This window comes from Eptesicus fuscus, chromosome 18 (assembly GCF_027574615.1).
Source record: "Eptesicus fuscus isolate TK198812 chromosome 18, DD_ASM_mEF_20220401, whole genome shotgun sequence".
In the NCBI taxonomy this organism is placed as follows: domain Eukaryota; kingdom Metazoa; phylum Chordata; class Mammalia; order Chiroptera; family Vespertilionidae; genus Eptesicus; species Eptesicus fuscus.
This window is the reverse complement of record NC_072490.1, coordinates 45,464,638-45,485,892: the sequence shown is the minus strand read 5'-3', so window position 1 is coordinate 45,485,892 and position 21,255 is coordinate 45,464,638. Positions and strand designations below refer to the sequence as shown.

Below are 21,255 nucleotides of genomic sequence, written 5' to 3'. Positions count from 1 at the left end.
TGCGGGGACTCGGGGTGGCCGCTGAGGGGGGACTGATGGGGCCAGCGGAAGGCGCGGGCGGCGGGACTCTGGGTGGCGGATCGCGCTGGCGGAAGGCACGGGCAGCGGGGACTCACGAGTCCCCGTTCCCTGCTCCTCCCGCCGGCGCGATCAGCCGCAGTGCCGCTGAGCGGGGACCGATGGGGCTGGCGGAAGGCACGGGCGGCGGGAGTCTGGGTGGCCGATCGCACCAGTGGGAGGCGCTCTGATTGGCGGGTGGCCAGAGCCAAGGCCTGGGTCCCAGGTGCTAGAGGAAAACTGGTGCCGGTGGAAAACTGGTGCCGGCAGCCAGGTGAAGGAAGGTCTATTGCACGAATCTTCGTGCAACGGGCTTCTCGTATATATATAAAAGCCTAAGAGACCTTCACTACTGGATGGTAGCCATGACATACACTGACCACCAGGGGCAGACGCTTAACACAGGAGCTGCCCCTTGATGGTCAGTGCGTGTGCCCACAGCCAACCTCCCATGTCCCCTGCCCCAACCTCACCTGGCCCCCTGATTGGGCCAGTCAGCCAACCTCCCGAGGTCCCTCCCCACAACTGGTCAGATTGCTGGCCAGGTTGAGGGTCCCCACCCATGCACGAATTTGTGCACCAGACCTCTAGTTATGAATAATGCTGCTATGAATATTTGTGTACAGGATTTTGTATGGACATACGTTTTCATTTCTCTTGACTATATACCTAGGAGTGGAATTGCTGAGTCAAATGGAAAGTCTATGCTTAACTTTTTGAGAAACTGCCAGACTGTTTCCAAAGTTCTTTTACCATTTCATGTTTCCATCAGCAGTGTATGAGGGTTCTGATTTATCTACATTCTTAACACTAGTTATCTTTTTATTTTAGCCACCTTATTTAGTATCAAATTGGTATATCACTGTGGTTTTGATTTGCATTCTCATAACTGATCGTTTATTTAAACTTCCTTTTAAAATTTTTATCTTTATTGTTGAAAGTATTTCAGATGTCCCCTTCTTAAAGGTTTTAGACAAGTGGGCAAAAGGGTTGTCAATAGGTAATATTAAAAGTCAAGTCTTAACTATGAAGAGCGGTTTTGATTCTTTGAGTGGGAGTGATTTATCTAGTCAGTCAAGAAAGTACTTCCAAGGGAGTTAAAATTGAAACATCTTTAGAACGGGTGAGCATCCTAAACTGCTAAAACAGTTGGGGTCTATGTGGGAAGTGGCGTAGATTACCGGGAACTTGTTTTTTCATACATTTTTTTCACAAGACGTATGCCTTATTTTGAATCAGGAAAACATTAAGATCATAAATATTTTTAAAGTGAGAAGGCTTCCCACTTCCTCAACATAAGGAATCAATCTTACATGCTTCTGGGAGACAGTAAAAGTAAGCCTTCCTTGTTGGCTTCTCTTAAAAGCTGAATAATTGCTGAAAATAGGAGTTCTCTTGTCTTGACCTAGGATTAGGGATCTTCAGTATGACCTCGCCTGGGGGGTTGAAGCGGCTAGAACTAGCTTCCTCAGCGGTTGCCACAGGCTCTCCGCCAGCTCGTCGTCCACTAGGGAATGAGTCTGGTCCAGCGCGTGCAACGTGTTCGTTGGTGGGACCGGGGAATCCCCAACACGCGTTGCATTGGAGGACGACGCCCAAAAGGCATAAAGAACGGAAGTGAACTACCTCCTAACCCACAATGCACAACCCACCTTTCCGGAAGCAAGGGTTGTAATCTCCAGGATGCACTTATCAGGCGGAAGGGTCTCCCTAAAGTCTGATTGGAAGTGACAAAGCGAGGCATTGTGGGACTTTGTCCCCCAGTACGCCTTGCTAACTGGCCTCGCCCGGTTCCTGCAGCCACGTCCCGGAGGTGGCGGCGACTGGAGATGCACGTCAGCAAAGCTGGCCGCTCGGTACCATGCGCAGGCGCAGTAGCTCGGGCAGCACCGGAAGCGCAGGGGGATGGGCCGGCGGTGACGCGATTCTGTCCGCGTTGGAGGGGCCGGGCCGCTGCCGGAGTCGCCGCGGCTGCCGAGTGACGTGGCACAGCCGAAGCCTTAACACTAGAGCCGGAGCTGCCGCGGCAGTCGTCGAGCAGGTCCGCGCCCCGCTGATTCCGGTCCCGGAGCGTCGCCCGGCGCGCCGGCTAGCGAGCCGCCCTCTTTCTTCATTAGCTCCTCTCCTTCTCGCTCAGTTTGCCGGGAGCGTGAAAATAGAAGGCCGGGGGAAGCTCCAAACCCCTTCTGCTCCTGCCCATCGCGAGTGCAACTACCGCCATGGGCCTCACCATCTCCTCCCTCTTCTCCCGCCTCTTCGGCAAGAAGCAGATGCGCATTTTGATGGGTGAGTGAGCGACCGAGAGCTGAGCCCGAGCCCGGTGGGGGTCGGGGAACGCCGGTCTCTGCGGTTGCGGCGGCGGCGTCGGGGCCTGGTTTTGCCTCATTTCGCCGTGGTGGGGGAGGGGCGGCGGTTGGGGGTCGGGAGGAATTCTTAAGGGGGAACAATGGGGTGAAGGGTGGGTGGTCGTCCCAGACCTGTCCGAGAGGCCCTGTAGCGGCGTGGGCAAGGTTTCCTCGTCCTGCGTTTGGCTTCCTCTCCTTGATCTTATTGAAAGGCCAACGAGATTGGGCGGAGATATGGGGGCAGCGACCTGGGATCTCGCAGAGCCTGGAGAGATACCGGCGGGGCCCCTTCTGAGAGTGCGATCTGGCTCCCCTCTTCCCCGGGTGGGTGTGGGCAGCGGTCGGGAGGAAGGCAGAGCGACTCCAGCCCTCCCCCTCCTCCCCCTTTCCGCCCGTGTACACACTGCACACTCCATTGGTATGTGAGCGAGCGGTCGCCGAGAGCCCGGAGCTGGCCGGGGCGGAAGTGGCCGGGCTCAGCGCGGTGGCACGGGAGCACCCCGGGTTTCAGGAGAGACCCGGGTCCTCTGTGCTCACTTCGCTAAACTTTGCTTCGCGCTGGGTTCCGCTTCATATTTTTTCTTTTCCTCGTTAGTAGCCCTGAAAACTGAGTTTTTCATGAATATGTTTCTTTGAGCCACTCTCAAACACTAAAAGTGTTTGATTCACTCTTTTTGGTTTTCAAACTGATTTTTTATTCGTAGTTTTAGTAGCCCAGCTGGCTAGGTTTAATGGGGGGAAAAACTTTCAGAAAGTAATTTTCTTAAGCCGATAACAAGTTTTCAGTAACTGAACTTTATGACGCTTAATTTTAGGGTAGCCTTAATAATTACAAAGGTGTTCTTTTTAAATTCTTCTGGGAAATAGGCGTTTGAAAACCTGCTTTTTTCAGTCATTTTTCGCCCATCTGAGGGAGGAGGGGCTTGTCATTTGAGTGAACCCCTTGGCCCCGTAGTACTGTAGGTAATCTGCATTGTAGCTAAGCTCCATGGACCCCAATAATGCTAAAAGGTGCCCCTCTAACTTTAAAATTGAAACTTGGTTCATTACCTTGTTTTCTAGAGAGTGGAAAGGGTAAAGGTTTTATTTTCAAGTTGTACCATTGAAAGTTTTCGAAAGCAAGGTTCAGTAATATTTCAAGGTGTATTAAGATTAAGGGTAAACACATTTGGTTCTTTTTTTAACTTCTCTGTTAAAATTCTAACTTCTTCACAATTCATGGAATAATTGTTAATGAATCACTCACAAAGGAGAATCAAAATATCTTCTCTTTCACAGTGTTTCTTGGATTTCATTTTTGAAGATGGAATTTAGGAGGACAAACATGTTATTTAGGCTTTAAAAGTCACTGAAAAATGGCAGTCTAAAAAAGTATCGGAAGTCAATGAGAGGACTTTGGACTGTGATAAATTAATTTTCAGCCTGTTCCTTAAAGAGATGAACTAGTACGACCTTGTATTCCTGGAAATGTATGTTTGGTCCTTTTCCTGAAGATTGTTGGAAGTAAATTGCTGTTCTTCATTTCCTTAATCTTTGTGATAGCTACAAGTTAAGAGGGAAAAGAATAGTAGAATTAATGCTATAAGTACTGTACTATTTTTACTATATTAGGGGAGCATTTCTTCCCCTACTCCTCAAAAATGATGGAAAGAAAATGGAAGAGGAAAAGTATTTAACTTTGTGCATTTGTGCAGGGCATAGAAGTAATGATTTGGCATTATTCATTTATTACTCAGGTTTGCTATTATTTTGTATTATAATTTCAGGATAATTAGGTTCCCTGATTAAAAATACTTCAGTCACAAGAACAACTTTTATGGTAACTCATCAGATGAAGTGTAACCCTATGATGGATAGAGAAATAGGTGATTTGGAAGTTTGATAATTCTTAGAAATTTTTGCTCAGTTTTTTGAGTGAAAGCATAAATAATAGTCAAGATGTCTGCCTCTGTTAAAATATTAGAATTAAAAAGATACTGGTTTGCCAAATTACTGTGGAGAATTTTAAATTTTATTCCTATATCCATTCTCCCAAAAGTTCAAGTAATTTAAAAAGGTGTTTGAAGTTACAGCTTGCAGTAAACTAGTTAAAAACAATATCAGATTTAAAGTAACAAACTAAGATTAACAGAAATCCGTCAATCATAGTAGTTTTTTCCCTGCAAGGAGAAATAACTCCTGTAACTAATACGAGCTTAAATTCAGAGTTTCCAACTTTTATCTCCTGTAGCCCTTCATTATGCTATTTTCCGTAGGGTCAACATAGCTTGATCTGATAATACGTAATTTCAGTAAATGATCCCCACGTTTTGTTTACATCTGAAAACCACCAATGTGTTCTTAGGGGAATTACTAATTCTATTCTTTGAACTTCAACTTCTTGACTGTTGAAAAGCTGAAAAATGTTGTTCTAAAAGATTGCTAATACCAGTTAAGTTCTGCTTTCCCTTACATTTTGACTATTGGGGGGCGGGGTGGGGGTGACCAGAGAGGTTTAGGAGAAAGGATCCTCTGATGGTCAAACTCTGAGTAATTAGATAAAATATTAATATAGTGTCCACCAGAAGAATCTAAAGGCAGAAATGGCAGTGTACAAATACTATTTGAGAGCTCTGGCATCAGTCTAGGTGTTTTTAATTTAAAAATTGAGATGTAATTCACAAAACATGTAATTCATCCCTTTAAAATGTACAGTTCAGTGGTTTTTAGTATATTCACAAAGTTGTGTAACAATCACTACTCTCAATTCTAGAACGTTTCCATCAGGCCAGAAAGAAACCCCATACCCCCAAAATGTCTGTCATTGCCCCATCCCCCAATTCCTCTTGCAACCTCTCATCTATTTTACTTTCTGTTTCTGTGGGTTTGTCTACTTAGAATATTTTGTATCATGGAGTCATACAATATGTGACCTTTAGTGTTTAGCTTCTTTCACTTAGCATCATGTTTTCTAGGTTTATCCATATTATAGCATGTATCAGTACTTCATTCCTTTTTATGACTGAACAATAATTCTGCTGTATACATATACTACATTTTGTTCAAATGGGGTTGTTTGATGGAAATGGGGTTGGTTCCACTTTTTGGCTATTACAAATAATACTGTTAGGAACATTTGTGAGTAAGTTTTTGTGTGGGCATATGTTATTTATTCTCTTGGGTAAATAAATACCTAGGAGTGGAATTGTTGGGTCATGTTAACTATGTTCAACATTCTGAGGAACTGCCAAACTGTTTTCCAAAGCAGCTATGCCATTTTACATTCCCACTAGTATGAGGGATTTAATTTCTCCACAAGATCCAAGGGTTGAATTACCTGTTCTCTATTATTCCTGTGATTCTGGGGGCATTACTGAACCTCAGATGCTTCATCTGAAAAATGGAGGGTTATTGTGGGGTTTAAATTATAAAAATGGATGGAATCACCTAGTGATATGGTTGGAACACAGTAAACATTCAATGTTAAATTATTATGAAGTTGTATTTCAAGCTTCTTTGTAAGAAAATTTGAAAGATAAAGGAAACAATAAAGAAAAATATCTGAAATTTTACTTTTTTTTCTTCCCAATTTTTTCCTTTCTGCATCTGTTTTTTTCCTCCAAGTTGAGATAATTGAAATCTAGTTTAATTTAAAATATAAATATTTCTTGCTGCCACAGTTTGGTAGACAAACTTTTTAATGGTTGACAAAGATTTTTGGGGTTAGTTTTGCTGCTGTTAACACTTTGGTCCAAGTGTGGGTCCAGTTAAGGAGAACAAGTAATTCCAGTGTATCTTTCAATACAGTGAGTTGTTTATGGGGGTGAGAGGGAGGGAGGACATAACTGGACTGTACAGATTAGAGTCTTATCTTGGCTAGTTAAAAATTGGTTATAGTTTTCATTTTGTGGAGAAGTCACATTGCCAAACATTGGAACATTAAAGAAGTACAAACTTAAGAAATTATTAAAATAGCACAATATTGTTAGACCAACATGAGTAAAGACCTGTATAATGATTTTTAAATGATGGTAAACATTAATGTGTGCATCTTAAATCTTCAATAGAAATATCTTTTTAAAAAACTTTTGGTTTGCATATATATATAGCACTATCATTTTGGGTTCAACTCAAAAGATATCTTCGTGATTTTAGAAACTTCTGTGTGGCTGCAAGTCATTTAAATATTGTCATAGTTTTTATTTTAAAAATAACTTGTGGTTGCTTAAAAATCCTTGTGGTTGCACTATTTTGTAAACTTCTTTAAAAAAATATATTTATTGATTTTTACAGAGAGGAAAGGAGAGGGATAGAGAGTTAGAAACCTCAATAAGAGAGAAACATTGATCAGCTACCTCCTGCACGCCTCCTACTGGGGATCGAGCCCACAACCAAGATCCATGCCCTCAACCGGAATCGGACCAGGACCCTTCAGTCGGCCAGTCAACGCTCTGTTCACTGAGCCAAACTGGCTAGGGCTGTTCTTTTTATAATGAAAGTTAACACGTGTTTATTGTGTTACCCAAAAAAAAAATCTAACAATATGGAAGTAGAATAGTAATTATGCATACAGGCAGGTATAAAGGTTTTATTAAAATAAAAATTAGATTACTAGAACTTAAAGTAGTTATATAATCATAGTTTGTTCTGGTTTTCTCCCATTCCTTGTCAAATTTTTGACTTTACATTGTTTTTAAATGGCAGTAATAAGGTTCATTTGGACCCCAATGAGGAGTGGCATGTGCCATAGTTCTCAAATTCTAACTCAAGTGTTTTTCCTAATCACCGTCTCAATTTCAAGTCTTCTGACTTGTACCTAATCATATTTGACTTAGTTAAAGGGGACTTTTGCTTTATTTTAAAGTTTGATCAGAATCACGAGTGGCATTTATGCTCTCAAGAGACAGCTTTTTTGAACAATGAAAAGATTATATGTTATTCCCATTTTCTGTATTGTTGCTGAAGATTTGTGTTGTTGTTTTTTTCGAGTTATGTTTTCAATTTTTTGGTAATGTTCCATACTCAAAAAACAAAACACTTCCTGGTAATAGTTGGTTTTTCTTATGTCCATGAGTGAGAGCTGAGAGTGGGCTGCTCACTCTGTCTAGTAAGTGTGTCAGTATTTTGGAAAGAATAAACCTGAATCCCAGTATGACGAAGTAGAGACCACAGTTTTATTAGAGGACACAGAAATAAGAAGGCTTAAGATGTCAGAGTTTCCAGAGAAATCTTAAGGCTACCTTTTTTTCTGCCAAGGGCCATTTGGGTATTTATAACATAATTCACGGGCCATACAAAATTATCAACTTCTGCTAAGTTAATGCATCCCTAATGCCTTGGAAGGGCCAGACCAAATAATTTTGAGGGCCTTATACGGACGTTCCCCATCCCTGCTTTATAGGAAGCAAAGCCGAAAGGGTAGGAGTATGAATTGCCTATAGCCTTTAGTTCTGTTTTTGAAGTAACTGATCAAAATGGAACTTACTTGCACAGGAATGTAGATTAGATAGGTGAGGTGATTTCTGGTTTTCTTTTAAAACTTAATAGGATTGGTTTCATGTGCCAAGTATTGCTTTGATTTAAATTTTTAAAAAAACATCTTTGCTTAAATCAGCACTCGGTTGAATTTCAAAATCTGTGGTAATGTGGAAATTCAAGTGGCCAAATGTGAGTGATATCCTTAAAACAATGGTACATTCAATGAGATTATTAGATACTGACCTTCCATTTATGAAGACTTGAGCAAACAATGTAGAATATGCAGGTTTTGAGAGATACTTAAAAATAAGCATTTAATTTGTTCTTCACTATCACTGTAATAAAGTGGTATGACTTCTTTTTAAAAATATATTTTATTGATTTTCCACAGAGAGGAAGGGAGAGGGGGAGAGAACTAGAAACATCGATGAGAGAGAAACATTGATCAGCTGCCTCCTGCACACCCCCACTGGGGATGTACCTGTAACCAAGGTATATGCCCTGGACCAGAATCAAAACTGGACCCTTGAGTCCGCAGGCCTATGCTCTATCCACTGAGCTAAATAGGCCAGGGCATGACTTCTTGTTTTAATATGATTTTTTTTTTCCAGAAACCAAGCACATTCTTCCACACTTGTATATGCCTCAAGGAAGCATTTTAAGAATTTAGACATGTGTTGGAGATGAATATGATAAAGTCATTTTACAACTCATATTAACCAGTCTTTTGTTCTCATTTCTGCACATTTGACGTTGAAATGAACGTAAGAGAGTAAAATTGGCCTTATCTTCCTTTGGAAGTCATTTAAAGAGATTAGGACATAGTATTGAATTTACTAATCTTAAAGTTAGTTCTTTATTCACTTGTTCTTATGTGTTCTCTGATTCAACTTCTAATTTGTGTTTTTTAAAATGGTAGGTCATAGAAATAATACAGACTTGAGTTGGAGATCATAAATTATCTGATCCAGTGTCCTTATTTTATAGCTAATTCCTCTGGCTTTAGTTTCCTAAAGTGACTTGTTTAAAGGCACTTGACTAGTTTGTGGCAAAGCAAATCTAGAAATTATTGCCTGAATCAGCCAGATACTATTTTCTCTTCACTACTACATGCTCTCTCTTTAGGTCTAGAAAGAAAAAGTGAAAAGGCAACACTTTTTTGTAGAAAGTGTTGCCTTTGGAAATCAGAAATGAGGTAATTTTATTTCTAACTCATTTGTGCCTTGTCCAGTCAAGTTGAGCTTTCAAACTATATATTTGTTGCAAAATAATTTCTTAGTGTGTGCTTTTGGTCTAGATTTAAAACCTGTGATGTCTTTTCTAGTTGGATTGGATGCTGCTGGCAAGACGACCATTCTGTATAAACTGAAGTTAGGGGAGATAGTCACCACCATTCCTACCATTGGTAAGAAAGTTTACAGGTGATTATTATAAATGAAATAGAATAGAGCTCAATTTTGAAACTGCCTTATATTTAAAGACTTTGTTTTTAGAGCAGTTTTAGTTGCACAGAAAAACTGGGAGGTATTCCAAATTATCCCTTCCCCCATTGTCAACATCACTCACTAGAGTGATACATTTGTTACAATAGATGAACCTACATTTTCACATCATAATCACCCAAGGTCCATAGTTTACCTTCGGGTTCACTTTTGGTGTACATTCTGTCTAAACAGATGTACAATAACATGCATTCATCATTATAACTCCTAGGTTTTTAAGTTTATTGATTATTTAGTGGGACTTAAAAAAAGCAATTCTGAGATAATTCCACAATAAAGGGGTTTATTTTCTTAATGACATTGTGCACAACAGTCTTTTTGGTTTTTCTCTTTGTAGGTTTTAATGTGGAAACAGTAGAATATAAGAATATTTGTTTCACAGTATGGGATGTTGGTGGCCAAGATAAGATAAGGCCTCTCTGGAGGCATTATTTCCAGAATACCCAGGTAAGGAATGATAGACATTTTTTATAACTTTTCTTTATAGGTTTCATGCTCTAAAATTTATGTTAATATTTACTGTTTAACTGGCTGTTGGTGTTTACTATATGAGTTGGCATTCTTCTTATCACTGCCATATTCATCAGTGAACTCTTAAGCTTTTGAGGCTAAGTTACTGAGGGTGGAAGAGTTACATAGCTGTCATAGTAATATTTTTAAGTATGTGGGTTATTCTCAAGATTGAATTAGCTGTTTCAGCAGTAGTTCTATTGGTTTCATTCTTAGTCTAGAAAGGAAGATATGTATAACTTTCTGTCATAGTTTTTTAATGAATGTAAGACAGTCGTTCTTCATTTACCCCAGTTAATTATTTACTTTACTAAAATACATTACAACCCTGGCAGAGTGGCTCTGTTGATTGGAGCATCGTTCCCTACACCAAAAGGTTTGATTCCCAGTTGGGGTGTGCACAGGAAGTTACCGATTGATGTTTCTCTCGCATTGATGTGTCTCTCTCTCTCTCTCTCTCTCTCTCTCTCTCTCTCTCTCTCTGTCTCTCAAAATCAATAAAAATAAATCCTCAGGTGAGGATTAAAAAATATTCTAAAGGAAAAAAAGCATTACAAAAATATATTAAGGTTAATCTGCCCTGTTAATTTGTAAGATAGTTTTATATTACTGTGTAGTGTATATAAATAACACATGGAAGAGTCATTAGAGCAGAAGTTCTTAATTTGGCTGCACATTAGAGTAACTTGGGGAGCTTTCAAAATCCCAAAATCCTGATCATAACTCCAGACCACTTGAATCAGAATTTCTGGGAATATAAACTAGGCATTAGTAATGCTTCTCAAACTTTAATGTGCCTATTCATTATCTGGGTCTTTACTAAAATACAGATCAATTCACTAGGGCCTGGCTAAGTAACACCTAAGGTTTCTGTTCTAGCAAGTTCCAGGTGGTGGTTCTGATGCTGCTGTTTGAGATCTTACTTTGCGGAGCAAGGCTCTAGTACAGAGTAATTCAACAGCAGCACTGTTGACATTTCAGGCAGAAAAATTCTGTTGTTGGGTGAAGGGAGAGCTCTCCTTCACATGGTAGGATCTTTAGCAGCATTTCTGGCTTCTACCTACTAGGTGCCAGTAGCAGCACCCTCCTTCCCCCCAATCCATTTGCAACAACCTAAATTGCTCCCTCGTGAAAATCACTGCTCTGGTCTTACTCTTATACGTAAGAAAACTGAAGCTTGGAATGACTTACCTAAGACTGGAGAGCTGGTTCTTGCTCTACATTTCTATTTAACCTGCTTCCAACTCTATTGTGTTTCCAAAGTAATGTGCGATGTTAACAAGCACTTCATATGTTTAAGATTTGTAGATAGCAGTTATTCTTGGTCTCCAGCTTATAACATTGTATACAAGTGAGGTACATTGCCACCAGGTGGCAGTGAATACCCTAGCAACCAGGTTTAAGTAGTATGTCCTGTTAAGTAAGTAGCTTGTTTATTTATTTAAAAATTAGAATGTTCCCAGCCGGGTTGCTCAGTGGTTGAGCATCCACCTATGAACCAGGAGGTCATGGTTTGATTCCCTGGGTTTCGGGCTCCATCCCCAGTAGTGGGCATGCAGGAGGCAGCCAATCAATAATTCTCTCTCATCATCGATGTTTCTATTTCTCCCATCTTCTCTGAAACCAATACAAATATATTGAAAAAATTAGAATGTTTTCTGTTCATTAGCATAGATGTGGTTAGAAAAGATATTTTGATGAGTCACATGCTTTAAAAATAAATCTTGTTTTGGAAATTTTCAAATATACGCAAAAGGAGAGAGAGTAACATAATAAACTCCCGTATATCTATTAATTAACTTAAATTATTAGGATATGGCTATATTTAATCAGTACTCCTCTAATGTACTTCACCTTTAGGATTATTTTAAAGTAAGTCATAGGTATTTCATTTAGGGAACATGTTTTTGAAGTAAAATTATGTGTGAAGTAAAACTTTGTTAATCTTAAGCCTTATAATTTTTAACCAAGGGTAGCCCTGGTTTTATCCCTAGATTTGTTTAGCATGTTTGGTAGTTTACTTTGAGATTTTTTTTGGGGGGGGGAGGGTACCAAATTACTTTATTTGAAGGAATGGTACAAATGAAAGACATGAATGAATGATTTGGTACAAGTTATAGAAAAGGGAAGGTAACTCCAACATGCATGTACTGCTTTGGTGACTTGTGGCTGTGGGAAGCCAGACTAAGGCTTAGCTCTCATCACCATCTCCCAGGGTGTGCTTATCAAAGAGATACCCTGCCATGCCCGTTTTAGGGGCCTCCCAGCCTGCGCAAGTTGGTTACAAGGTCTTAATTTGAGATTAGATCCATCCCTGACCTCTTTGGATTACCTTAAATCAAAAGTCCAAGTACTTCTTCCTAGGGACCTCATGCCTGCTGGAGAAAGCTTTATGTGTTACCTAATAATTACAGCTAAGCTGTTATAGCTAGATTTTATAGTTGAAAGAACTGCTGACCAGTTCTTTCAGCTATAAAATTTAAAAGAAACTAATTATGCCATGATTTTAACTTGTGTTAACAATCCAGGACACAGTGTTTATTGTAGTAAATTCCTCTTCCCTCACTAGATAATTCCAATTATTTTGTTCTAAACAATTAAATAAATATTTAGCCATTTAAGTAATCTTATAATAGCCAGACTTATCTTTAGAATTTTACTTTTCTACACTCTTGATTCTAGGCTGTCCAAGGAAGTTAATAACTTAACAATTTATTTCTAATAATTTTCCCTCTCAATCATATTATTTTGGGACTGATAGCATTACTTATATTTTAAAACAATAAAAATGGGTTGATAGTACAGAAAAAAAGTAGATCATTTTAGAGGTATTAACTCTTCTAGGGGGGATAATTAATAAGTAGTGCTGACATCTGAATTTGGGTATCTTTATACTATGGCATACTGGCTCTCATAGTACCAAAAGTTTTTTTCAAAGGTTAGGATGCTTAAAATGATTGTTTCCACCCGGCCAATGTTGCTCAGTGGTTGAGCATCAACCTATGAAGAGGAGGTCAGGGTTCTATTCCCTGTCAGGGCACATGCATGGGTTTCAAGCTCAATCCCCAATAGGGGATGTACAGGAAGCAGCCGATCTAGGTTTCTCTCATCATTGATGTTTCTCTCCTCCCTTACTCTCTAAAATCAATTTTTAAAAAATGTATGTAAAAAGGATGGTTTCTAACAGATATAAAGAAAATGGGTTTGAAAGTTGCTAGATCAAAAGGATATTGTGTCATTTAACAACCATAGCCTAAAATGACTATTAAGTACCCTGGCAAACTCAATGTAATACTTAGGAGTAAATACAAAGTGATGTAGGCCTTCGTCCTCCGTGGATTTAATCTAGTTACTTACATAAGTAATAACACAAGACAGTTTGTGATAAAAGTGACAAATGATCATAAATACTCTGTGATCAGGGTTGTGAGAACATTCAAAGTAATCACTTGTATTACTAGGAATATATTTTAATAAAGCTATAAAATTAATCTGCCCTCCAAGTTGAAAACTTATATTTTCCCATTTGAAATTTTTTAGAAAAGTCTTAATTCAACGAACTGCTTCCCAATTCCATTTCTTTTGTAGTATAAAATTCTAATATTTGTGAATATCTTTAAGAATAATTACTACCTTCCTTTTTATTAAGTATTTCTTGTTTGATCAAGTCAACCATGAATTTTAGATATATTTTGCTTAAAACTTCCTTACCCTGATTGAGTTGGTGGGCAACATTCTGGAGCAAGGCTAACTTCCGGATGAAGCATAGAAAAACTGCTGTAACGTGCCTCTTCCTCTTTTTTTTTTTTTAAACACTGTACTCCTTTCAATAAGTTCAGTTAGTAAGTTTATGAATCTTTGGCTTATTTTTTTCCTTTTGTCCCCACTTACAGCCATTTTGTTACTTAAACTTATCTGCACTTAAACATGCAAGGGCACAGGGAAGGAATAGAATGGGGTAATTTAGTCTTAGCGCAACTGAGAAAAGATTTCATTTGGTTAAGAGTGTCATTTCTTTTGATTTAAAATAAAATTTCAAATGTTGAAGTAAAAAATAGTGCTCAAATTTGTTTTCAGGACTTAGAGCCCTGTTCTTTTTCTATTTTTTAAATAATGGGACATTTTCTTCTCAACATTTACCTTTTGATATGGTTTTGCTGCTTATACTTGTGTTTCATATTTAGTGTGTCCTTTAAATTTAACTCATTTTCTTAAACAATTTTTTTCAGGGTCTTATTTTTGTGGTAGATAGCAATGATCGTGAAAGAATTCAGGAAGGAGCTGAAGAGCTGCAAAAAATGGTAAGAATTTTTTTTTTTTAATTTGTGATTTCCAGGATGCATTTTTTCCTAGGTAACAGTGGTGATGTTAGTGATTAGCACATTTTTAACTGTGATTAGATTACACAAATGATACTTTTCAGGGCAGAAAGAACTATCATCACAGGTTCTTTTTTTTTTTTTTTTAATATATTTTATTGATTTTTTACAGAGAGGAAGAGAGAGGGATAGAGAGTTAGAAACATCGATCAGCTGCCTCTTGCACACCCCCTACTGAGGATGTGCCCGCAACCAAGGTACATGCCCTTGACCGGAATCGAACCTGGGACCCTTGAGTCCGCAGGCCGACGCTCTATCCACTGAGCCAAACCGGTTTCGGCAATCATAGGTTCTTAAAGAATGCATATATGGACACAGACACCAGGGGGGTAAGGGCATGAGTGGGGTGTGAGGGGGAGAGATGGGGAGATAAGGACACATATGTGATACTTTAATCAAAAAAAGAATGCACATAAAAATCTATAGAGCTTTTTTAAAAAAAACACACAGAAGAGAAACTACTTCAGTAGGCTAGCTGTTTTTAGAAAGCCCAGCTTGTTTTTAGAATGCTCCATGACTGCTTTTGATGCATATCTCTGATTGAGGATGTTTACATTAGTCCAGTCTTTTATTTTATAGGTATAAAATCTGTAGTTTTGATACTTTATGGGAGGGATGCTGGTTCAGATTCCTTGCTCCTAAGGTCATTTGGTTTAGTTTTTTCTATATTGTGCCTACAATGTATACTTTGAAATGTTTGTAATAGTAACCATGATAAAGAATCCCGGAGAAGGTAGGATTTTGGTTGCCAGTGGCACCTTGGCCTGGCAATGTATTGAATTAATGTTATCATTTGTCTGTATTGCTAAAAAGCCAGGGCAGGGTGGGGTTGTTGAGGAAACTTGCCATGGTTTCAAATTATGGCCATAAACGATTACTGAAATGAAATCTTAATTCTCATTTATCGCTCCTAAAACAAGTGCAATCTGTAAAACCATTTTGTCAGTGTATGTGTAATTAAGTAACTGCTGTGGTGTTTTTTGTTTGTTTGTTTGTTTTTGTCTGATGAGTTACATATCACCCCTTCTACTCTTTTTGTAAATAGTTTTGAGATAAAAGTAACATACCATAAACTTCACTCATTTGAAATGCACAAGTTAGTGATTATTAGTTTACAAAATGTTAGAACCATTACCACAGTCTAATTTTAGAACATTTTCATTGGCCCGTAGAACACTTATTATTTATTCCCCATTCCTTTCCCCACTCTACCCTGCCCCCCAGCTCTGACATCCACTAATCCTCTTTTTGTCTCTATATACCTGTGCCTATTCTGGACATTCATATAATTGGAGTCATGCAACATGTGGTCTTTCGTTAATTTTTAAAATTTTCATTACTTTTCACTGAGCATAAGTTTTCAAGGTTCATATTGTATCATGTATCAGAACCTCATTTTTATGGGCTTTCTACTTTTGGTGATATTCTTGCGTTTTTTATGATATTATTAATACCCTAATCATTGTATTGTTGGCCCACTGTTGTCTAGTCCAGCTGGCTGGAAAGGATAAAAGTCCAAAAAGAATCATTATCTAAATAGTTCTACTATTAAGTACCATAAGATCCTGTCATAAATATTTATTGCCATACGTGTTTCTTGTCCTTGCCAGTCTTACCTTCAGTGGATGATCATGAAGGCTGAATAAATGTTTTACCTTAATGGAGTATAGCATGATTGGCTTGAAAAAGTTTTGCTTTACTTGAAGGCATATAATTATTTGCTCAGGATTTAAAAACTGAAGGATAAGATCCCACTTTTGGGAATATATCCTAAAATCCCTGAAACACCAATCAGAAAGAATATATGCACCTCTATGTTCATAGCAGCATTATTTACAATAGCTAAGATTTGGAAAGAGTCCAGATGCCCATTAGAGGAATGGATTAAAAAAAGCTGTGTTACACCCTAGCCAGTTTGGTTCAGTAGATAGATTGTCAGCCTCCGGACTGAAGGGTGCTGGGTTTGATTCTGGTCAAGAGCATCTGCCTCAGTTGCAGGCTCGATCCCCCGGCCAGGTTGGGGCATGTGCCGGAGGCAACCAATGGATATGTCTCTCACATTGTGATGTTTCTCTCTATATATCTCTCCCTCTCCATTCCACTCTCCAAAATCAATGGGAAAATATCCTTGAGTGAGGATTAACAACAACAACAAACCTGTTACATTTACATAATGAAATATGCAGCTGTAAAAAAGAAGGGTCTCTTACCCTTTGAGACAACATGGATGGAACTGGAGACTATTATGCTAAGTGAAATAAGCCAGTCAGAGAAAGACAAATACCACATGACCTCACCTATTTGTGGAATCTAATGAACAAAATGAATTTACCAACAAAATAAGACTGGAGGATGGAGGCATGGAACAGACTGACATATCTCAGGGTGAGAGGAAGGAGGATGAGAAGAGATAAACCTGAGAACTTAAATACTTCTATGCATAGCACTTGGACACAGACAGTAGTTTGGATGAAGGTCTCGGGGAGTAGAGGCTGGGTGAAAAGGGGTATCAGGGGAAAACGGGAGGTATCTGAAATACTGTCAACAATAAAAAATGTATTTAAAAAATAGCAAAGGCATACTTACAAATAAAATATATATAAGTACTGGGGAAAAACCCACAACAACTGAAGGATAAGAGATTTAAGTTGTAGGAATACCATAACTTTATGTAGAGAAATTGGGTTGATATTTAATAATATATATAGGAAGACAGTGTTTTACCTAGTTGTTACAATAATTGAATTCCAGTTTTACAGTTGTTAATGTCTTAGCTTTTATTTTCAGCTTCAGGAAGATGAGTTGCAAGATGCAGTGTTGCTGCTTTTTGCAAATAAACAGGATTTGCCAAATGCTATGGCCATCAGTGAAATGACAGATAAATTAGGTCTTCAGTCTCTTCGTAACAGAACAGTAAGTATTTGGTTTATATGAACTTCTTGACTATTAGAATTATTAGGATAATTGTTTTAGCTAGTATTTAGTTTAAAAATTTATTCACTAGTTGTCCCCTTTAAGCAGATAATGAACACATTATTTTACTATAGTTTACTCTTGCTTACACAAATATGACCCCTTTCAGGCTTTATTTCATACTGTTATAAATATGTTCAGTTTTACTTTAAAAAATGCTGATACCTTCTTCATTTTTTAAACTTTTAATAAATATTTGTTAAGGATCCAAAGATTTAAATATCTTTATTTTACTTAATGTTTGTTAACTTTATCCTCAAAATGTTTAGTATTGATAAATATGTAGGAAACTCCTATGTGTAAATTGTAATACTAAGAAATTATTGGTATTTTAAATTCTATATCTTTTAAATAACTGCAGCAAATAATTTGTAATTTGGTTTTAGGAGCCATATTTTAGATATTGTTTTGTATCGTAATATGAAAAGCTTGTGTGGTGCCTGGCTGGTATGGCTCAGAGGTTGAGTGTTGACCCAGGAACCAAGAAGGTTGCTGGTTGATTCCCGGTCAAGGCACATATCCAGAATGTGGGCTCAACCCCCAGTAGGGAGCATGCAGGAGGCAGCCTATAGATGATGTTCCTTTCTCATCGATGTTTCTAAGTTTTGAATTTAAAATTACAAGAAATATTCCCTCTCTAACAGCTTATTTTATACTAGAGGCCCGGTGCACAAAATTCGTGTGTGGGGGGGTGTCCCTTAGCCCAGCCTGCACCCTCTCCAATCTGGGACCCCTCAAGGAATGTCCGACTGCCCGTTTAGGGATCGGGCCTAAACGGGCAGTCAGACATCCCTCTCACAATCCAGGACTGCTGGCTCCCAACTGCTCGCCTGCCTGCCTGCCTGATTGCCCCTAACCGCTTCTGCCTGCCGGCCTGATCACCTCCTAACCACTCCCCTGCCAGCCTAATCAATGCCCAACTGCTCCCCTGCCAGCCCGATTGCCCCTAACTGCCCTCCCCTGCCGGCCTGGTCACCCCTAACTGCCCTCCTTTGCAGGCCTGGTCCCTCCCAGCTACCCTCCCCTGCTGGCCTGATCACCCACAACTTCCCTCCCCCGCAGGCCATCTTGTGTCCACATGGGGGCAGCAATCTTTGACCACATGGGGGCGGCCATCTTGTGTGTTGGAGTGACGGTCAATTTGCGTATTACTCTTTTATTAGATAGTATCCGCGATTTAAATATTGGCAAAACACAACGTGCAGTTTTATATGTAAACATGATATCACAAACTATTAGTGGGGCTTGTGCTTTACAATAGATTTTCATTAGCTTGTCAGCAAGGCAAATACTGTACTGTGGCAATAATGTAAAGACTGTTTGAGATGTTCCAGGCTGATTTAAATAAAATAAACTGTAAAGGGTACCAGTTTTCCATGCTATGATACAAATTTATGCCTTTTCCCAGCCTTCTGGGGTATTTGATATTCAAGTAATACTTGGCAACATTGTATACTTTCAGTGGTGTTGCAATGTAAGTCTTTTTGTATTTGTAATTTTTCATGGCAGTACATAGTTATTAGAGAAACGATTCATTGCCAGTTTTAAAAAGTAGAACTTTTTGGAATGCGTAAGACTAAAGATAATGAAATTATCTGAAAAGCATGTCTCTAAAAATATCAACAAGACCGTACTCTAAACATTTTGCCTCCTATATTCTGAACTTATTTTTAAAAAATGGGAAATAAGAGGGTTATAAGGAATAGGTGGGTAGTCTATTGGTTACTAATCTTCCCATGAATGTGCTTTTTAGATTAAGGAGTAGATAGTTGGTTAAATTTAATGTGTGGGTAGAAGTAGTAGCTTTAAATGTGAGAGGAGTTTTTTGAGAAGCAAGAATTATGAGAGAACTCCCAATATACAGTTACTGAGATCATTAAATATAAAAGTAATCATTTGAGATGTAAAACACTACTTACTCATTTATGTCTATGGCTTTATGTATTTTGTTTCCTTTGTTTAAAAAAATTGATTTCGGAGAGAAGGATAGAACATCAATGATGAGAATCATTGATTGGCTGCCTCCTACACGCCCCCTACTGGGGATGGAGCCTGCAACCTGGGCATGTGCCCTGACCGGGAACGGAACTGTGACCTCCTGGTTCATGGGTTGATGCTCAACCACTGAGCCACACTGCCAGGCTTATGTTTTCTTATTTTTTTTTCTGTACGTTTATGGAAACTGCTGACTAATACCCCTGAGCAATTGGGGGAAATAATTTTCTGATTCAGAAATTTTAAACTGTCTTATACATAGTCTCATGTTAATCACATATTTTCTTGTTTTTTTTTTCTTTGTAGTGGTATGTTCAAGCCACTTGTGCTACACAAGGAACTGGTCTGTATGAGGGACTTGACTGGCTGTCAAATGAGCTTTCAAAACGTTAAATGAAACTGGATATCTAATCAAGGACATGTTGGATAGAATTTGTCTAGGCTTGTTACAACAAAATTAGTTTGCATCTTGGTTATTAAACAGTATCTGGGACTGGTTTGGGCAGAATATTACAGCGTTTAAACTTATTTTGTTGCCAATTATTGTTTACCAAGTATAATGTTGCACTTTAGCAATATGCTTGGTTTTAAAGAAATTATCTTTAACTTGGAGGGGAAAAAGTGCCCTCTTTTAATTTTACTTCCCTTAAGCCTAAATGCCTGGACTTAGCTATTGTGACACCTTTAAATAAATCCGTTTTAAATGTTTTTTGAGCCCACAGAAAATAATGTTTTAAAGTTATCCCCTTGCTACTTTACTGATACCTTTATCATTCCTGGGACAGTCTGCTGATTTAAAAATAAAAATGTAGCATTCCATTTGTATTTATTTTCCTCCCTTGCCAAAAAGATTTTCTAATACTGCTTGTACCAGCCAGGGAAATGCTCCAAAACACTATTGAGATCTCTTGCACTGAGGAACTTATTACTCCTCCCCCCTCTCCCCCCGTTATGATTCCTGGCTTCCATCAGCCAAGCTTACCTTGGTGTGGTTTGGATTCAATAGCTAATTAGTTCTATGCTGGTAGCAAAGAGTTCATATGGAGATGATTTTTAATACCCAGCAGATTGTCTTTCTTTATATTGTATCTTTTTTATGTTGCATGTTGCTTTTGGTATCAGCCTGACTCTTTGCCCAGTATATGATAGTTCTGCTGATGTTTTATTGTTTATTGGTGAACATATCTTCATTAAGAGTTTTTGGAAAACTCATCAAACTCAAATGAATAAGTTTTCTTCATAACCCATTTGGAATTATTCCTAATAAAATGATAAAATATATAATTGTGTGTGTTCTTTTTGAGTTTTAAAGATGTTTGAAATGGATTTTCTTATTTAGTAAAGTTGATTTATATACTTGACACTGAATAATAATACAGATCCCAGTGAATTTTATTAATTGTTTAAATTGAAAATTAAGTTTGGGTTGCTATCGTGTGTATGACAGAGTGGGGAAGCAACTTTTAAAATTTAGATTTATTTGATAAAATACCATTTTTGACACTGTACGTAAGTGCTGTTTCATGGCAGAATACATAGACTGTTAGTGATGTTGCTTTTCTACATAGAAGAAAAAAGTTCACAGCACTTTTCTTTTTAGCTTTACAAATTTCGGAACTGCAGAGAGATTACATGTGACGTAAGTTTTTGTTAATAAGGCAATAAAGGTATATACCTCATTAACTATATTAAGTTATTAGGGACTCCACTTGGTAACCTTATAAATAACTTAGTTTTAGTCTATATAGTCTAAAGTTCTTTGTATTTTATAAACCTTGCTTTTTTATGATTCTTAATGGCTTGCATAGATTTTGGTAAATTTGTGGATTGAAATTTTATTTTCAAAACCAAACACATGCTTGTAAAATAATGTATAGTTTTGAATTGTTAACAACAACAAAAAGTCCTGGTTGAAGTGAAAAGAAATTGGAATTAAGCAGTTGATGATTGTCAAACAGGTTACTGGGATAAAGCCTGTGTTTAACCTGTCATTTTGATGTAAGTGCAACCTTCCTAGCCAGCCAGATGAGTTGTCTT

The 21,255-nt window shown here is 38.3% G+C and overlaps 1 protein-coding gene across 1 annotated transcript; it reads left to right on the top strand.

Moving 5' to 3' along the window:
* The first annotated feature begins 2,064 nt into the window (after positions 1-2,064).
* On the top strand, positions 2,065-20,037 carry ARF4 (ADP ribosylation factor 4). Its single transcript, XM_008146311.3, has 6 exons — positions 2,065-2,343; positions 9,184-9,264; positions 9,699-9,808; positions 14,101-14,172; positions 17,038-17,163; positions 19,525-20,037. Exons 1-6 carry the CDS (start codon positions 2,277-2,279, stop codon positions 19,609-19,611), a joined length of 543 nt encoding a protein of 180 aa, XP_008144533.1. The 5' UTR covers positions 2,065-2,276; the 3' UTR covers positions 19,612-20,037.
* Positions 20,038-21,255: the final 1,218 nt, after the last annotated feature.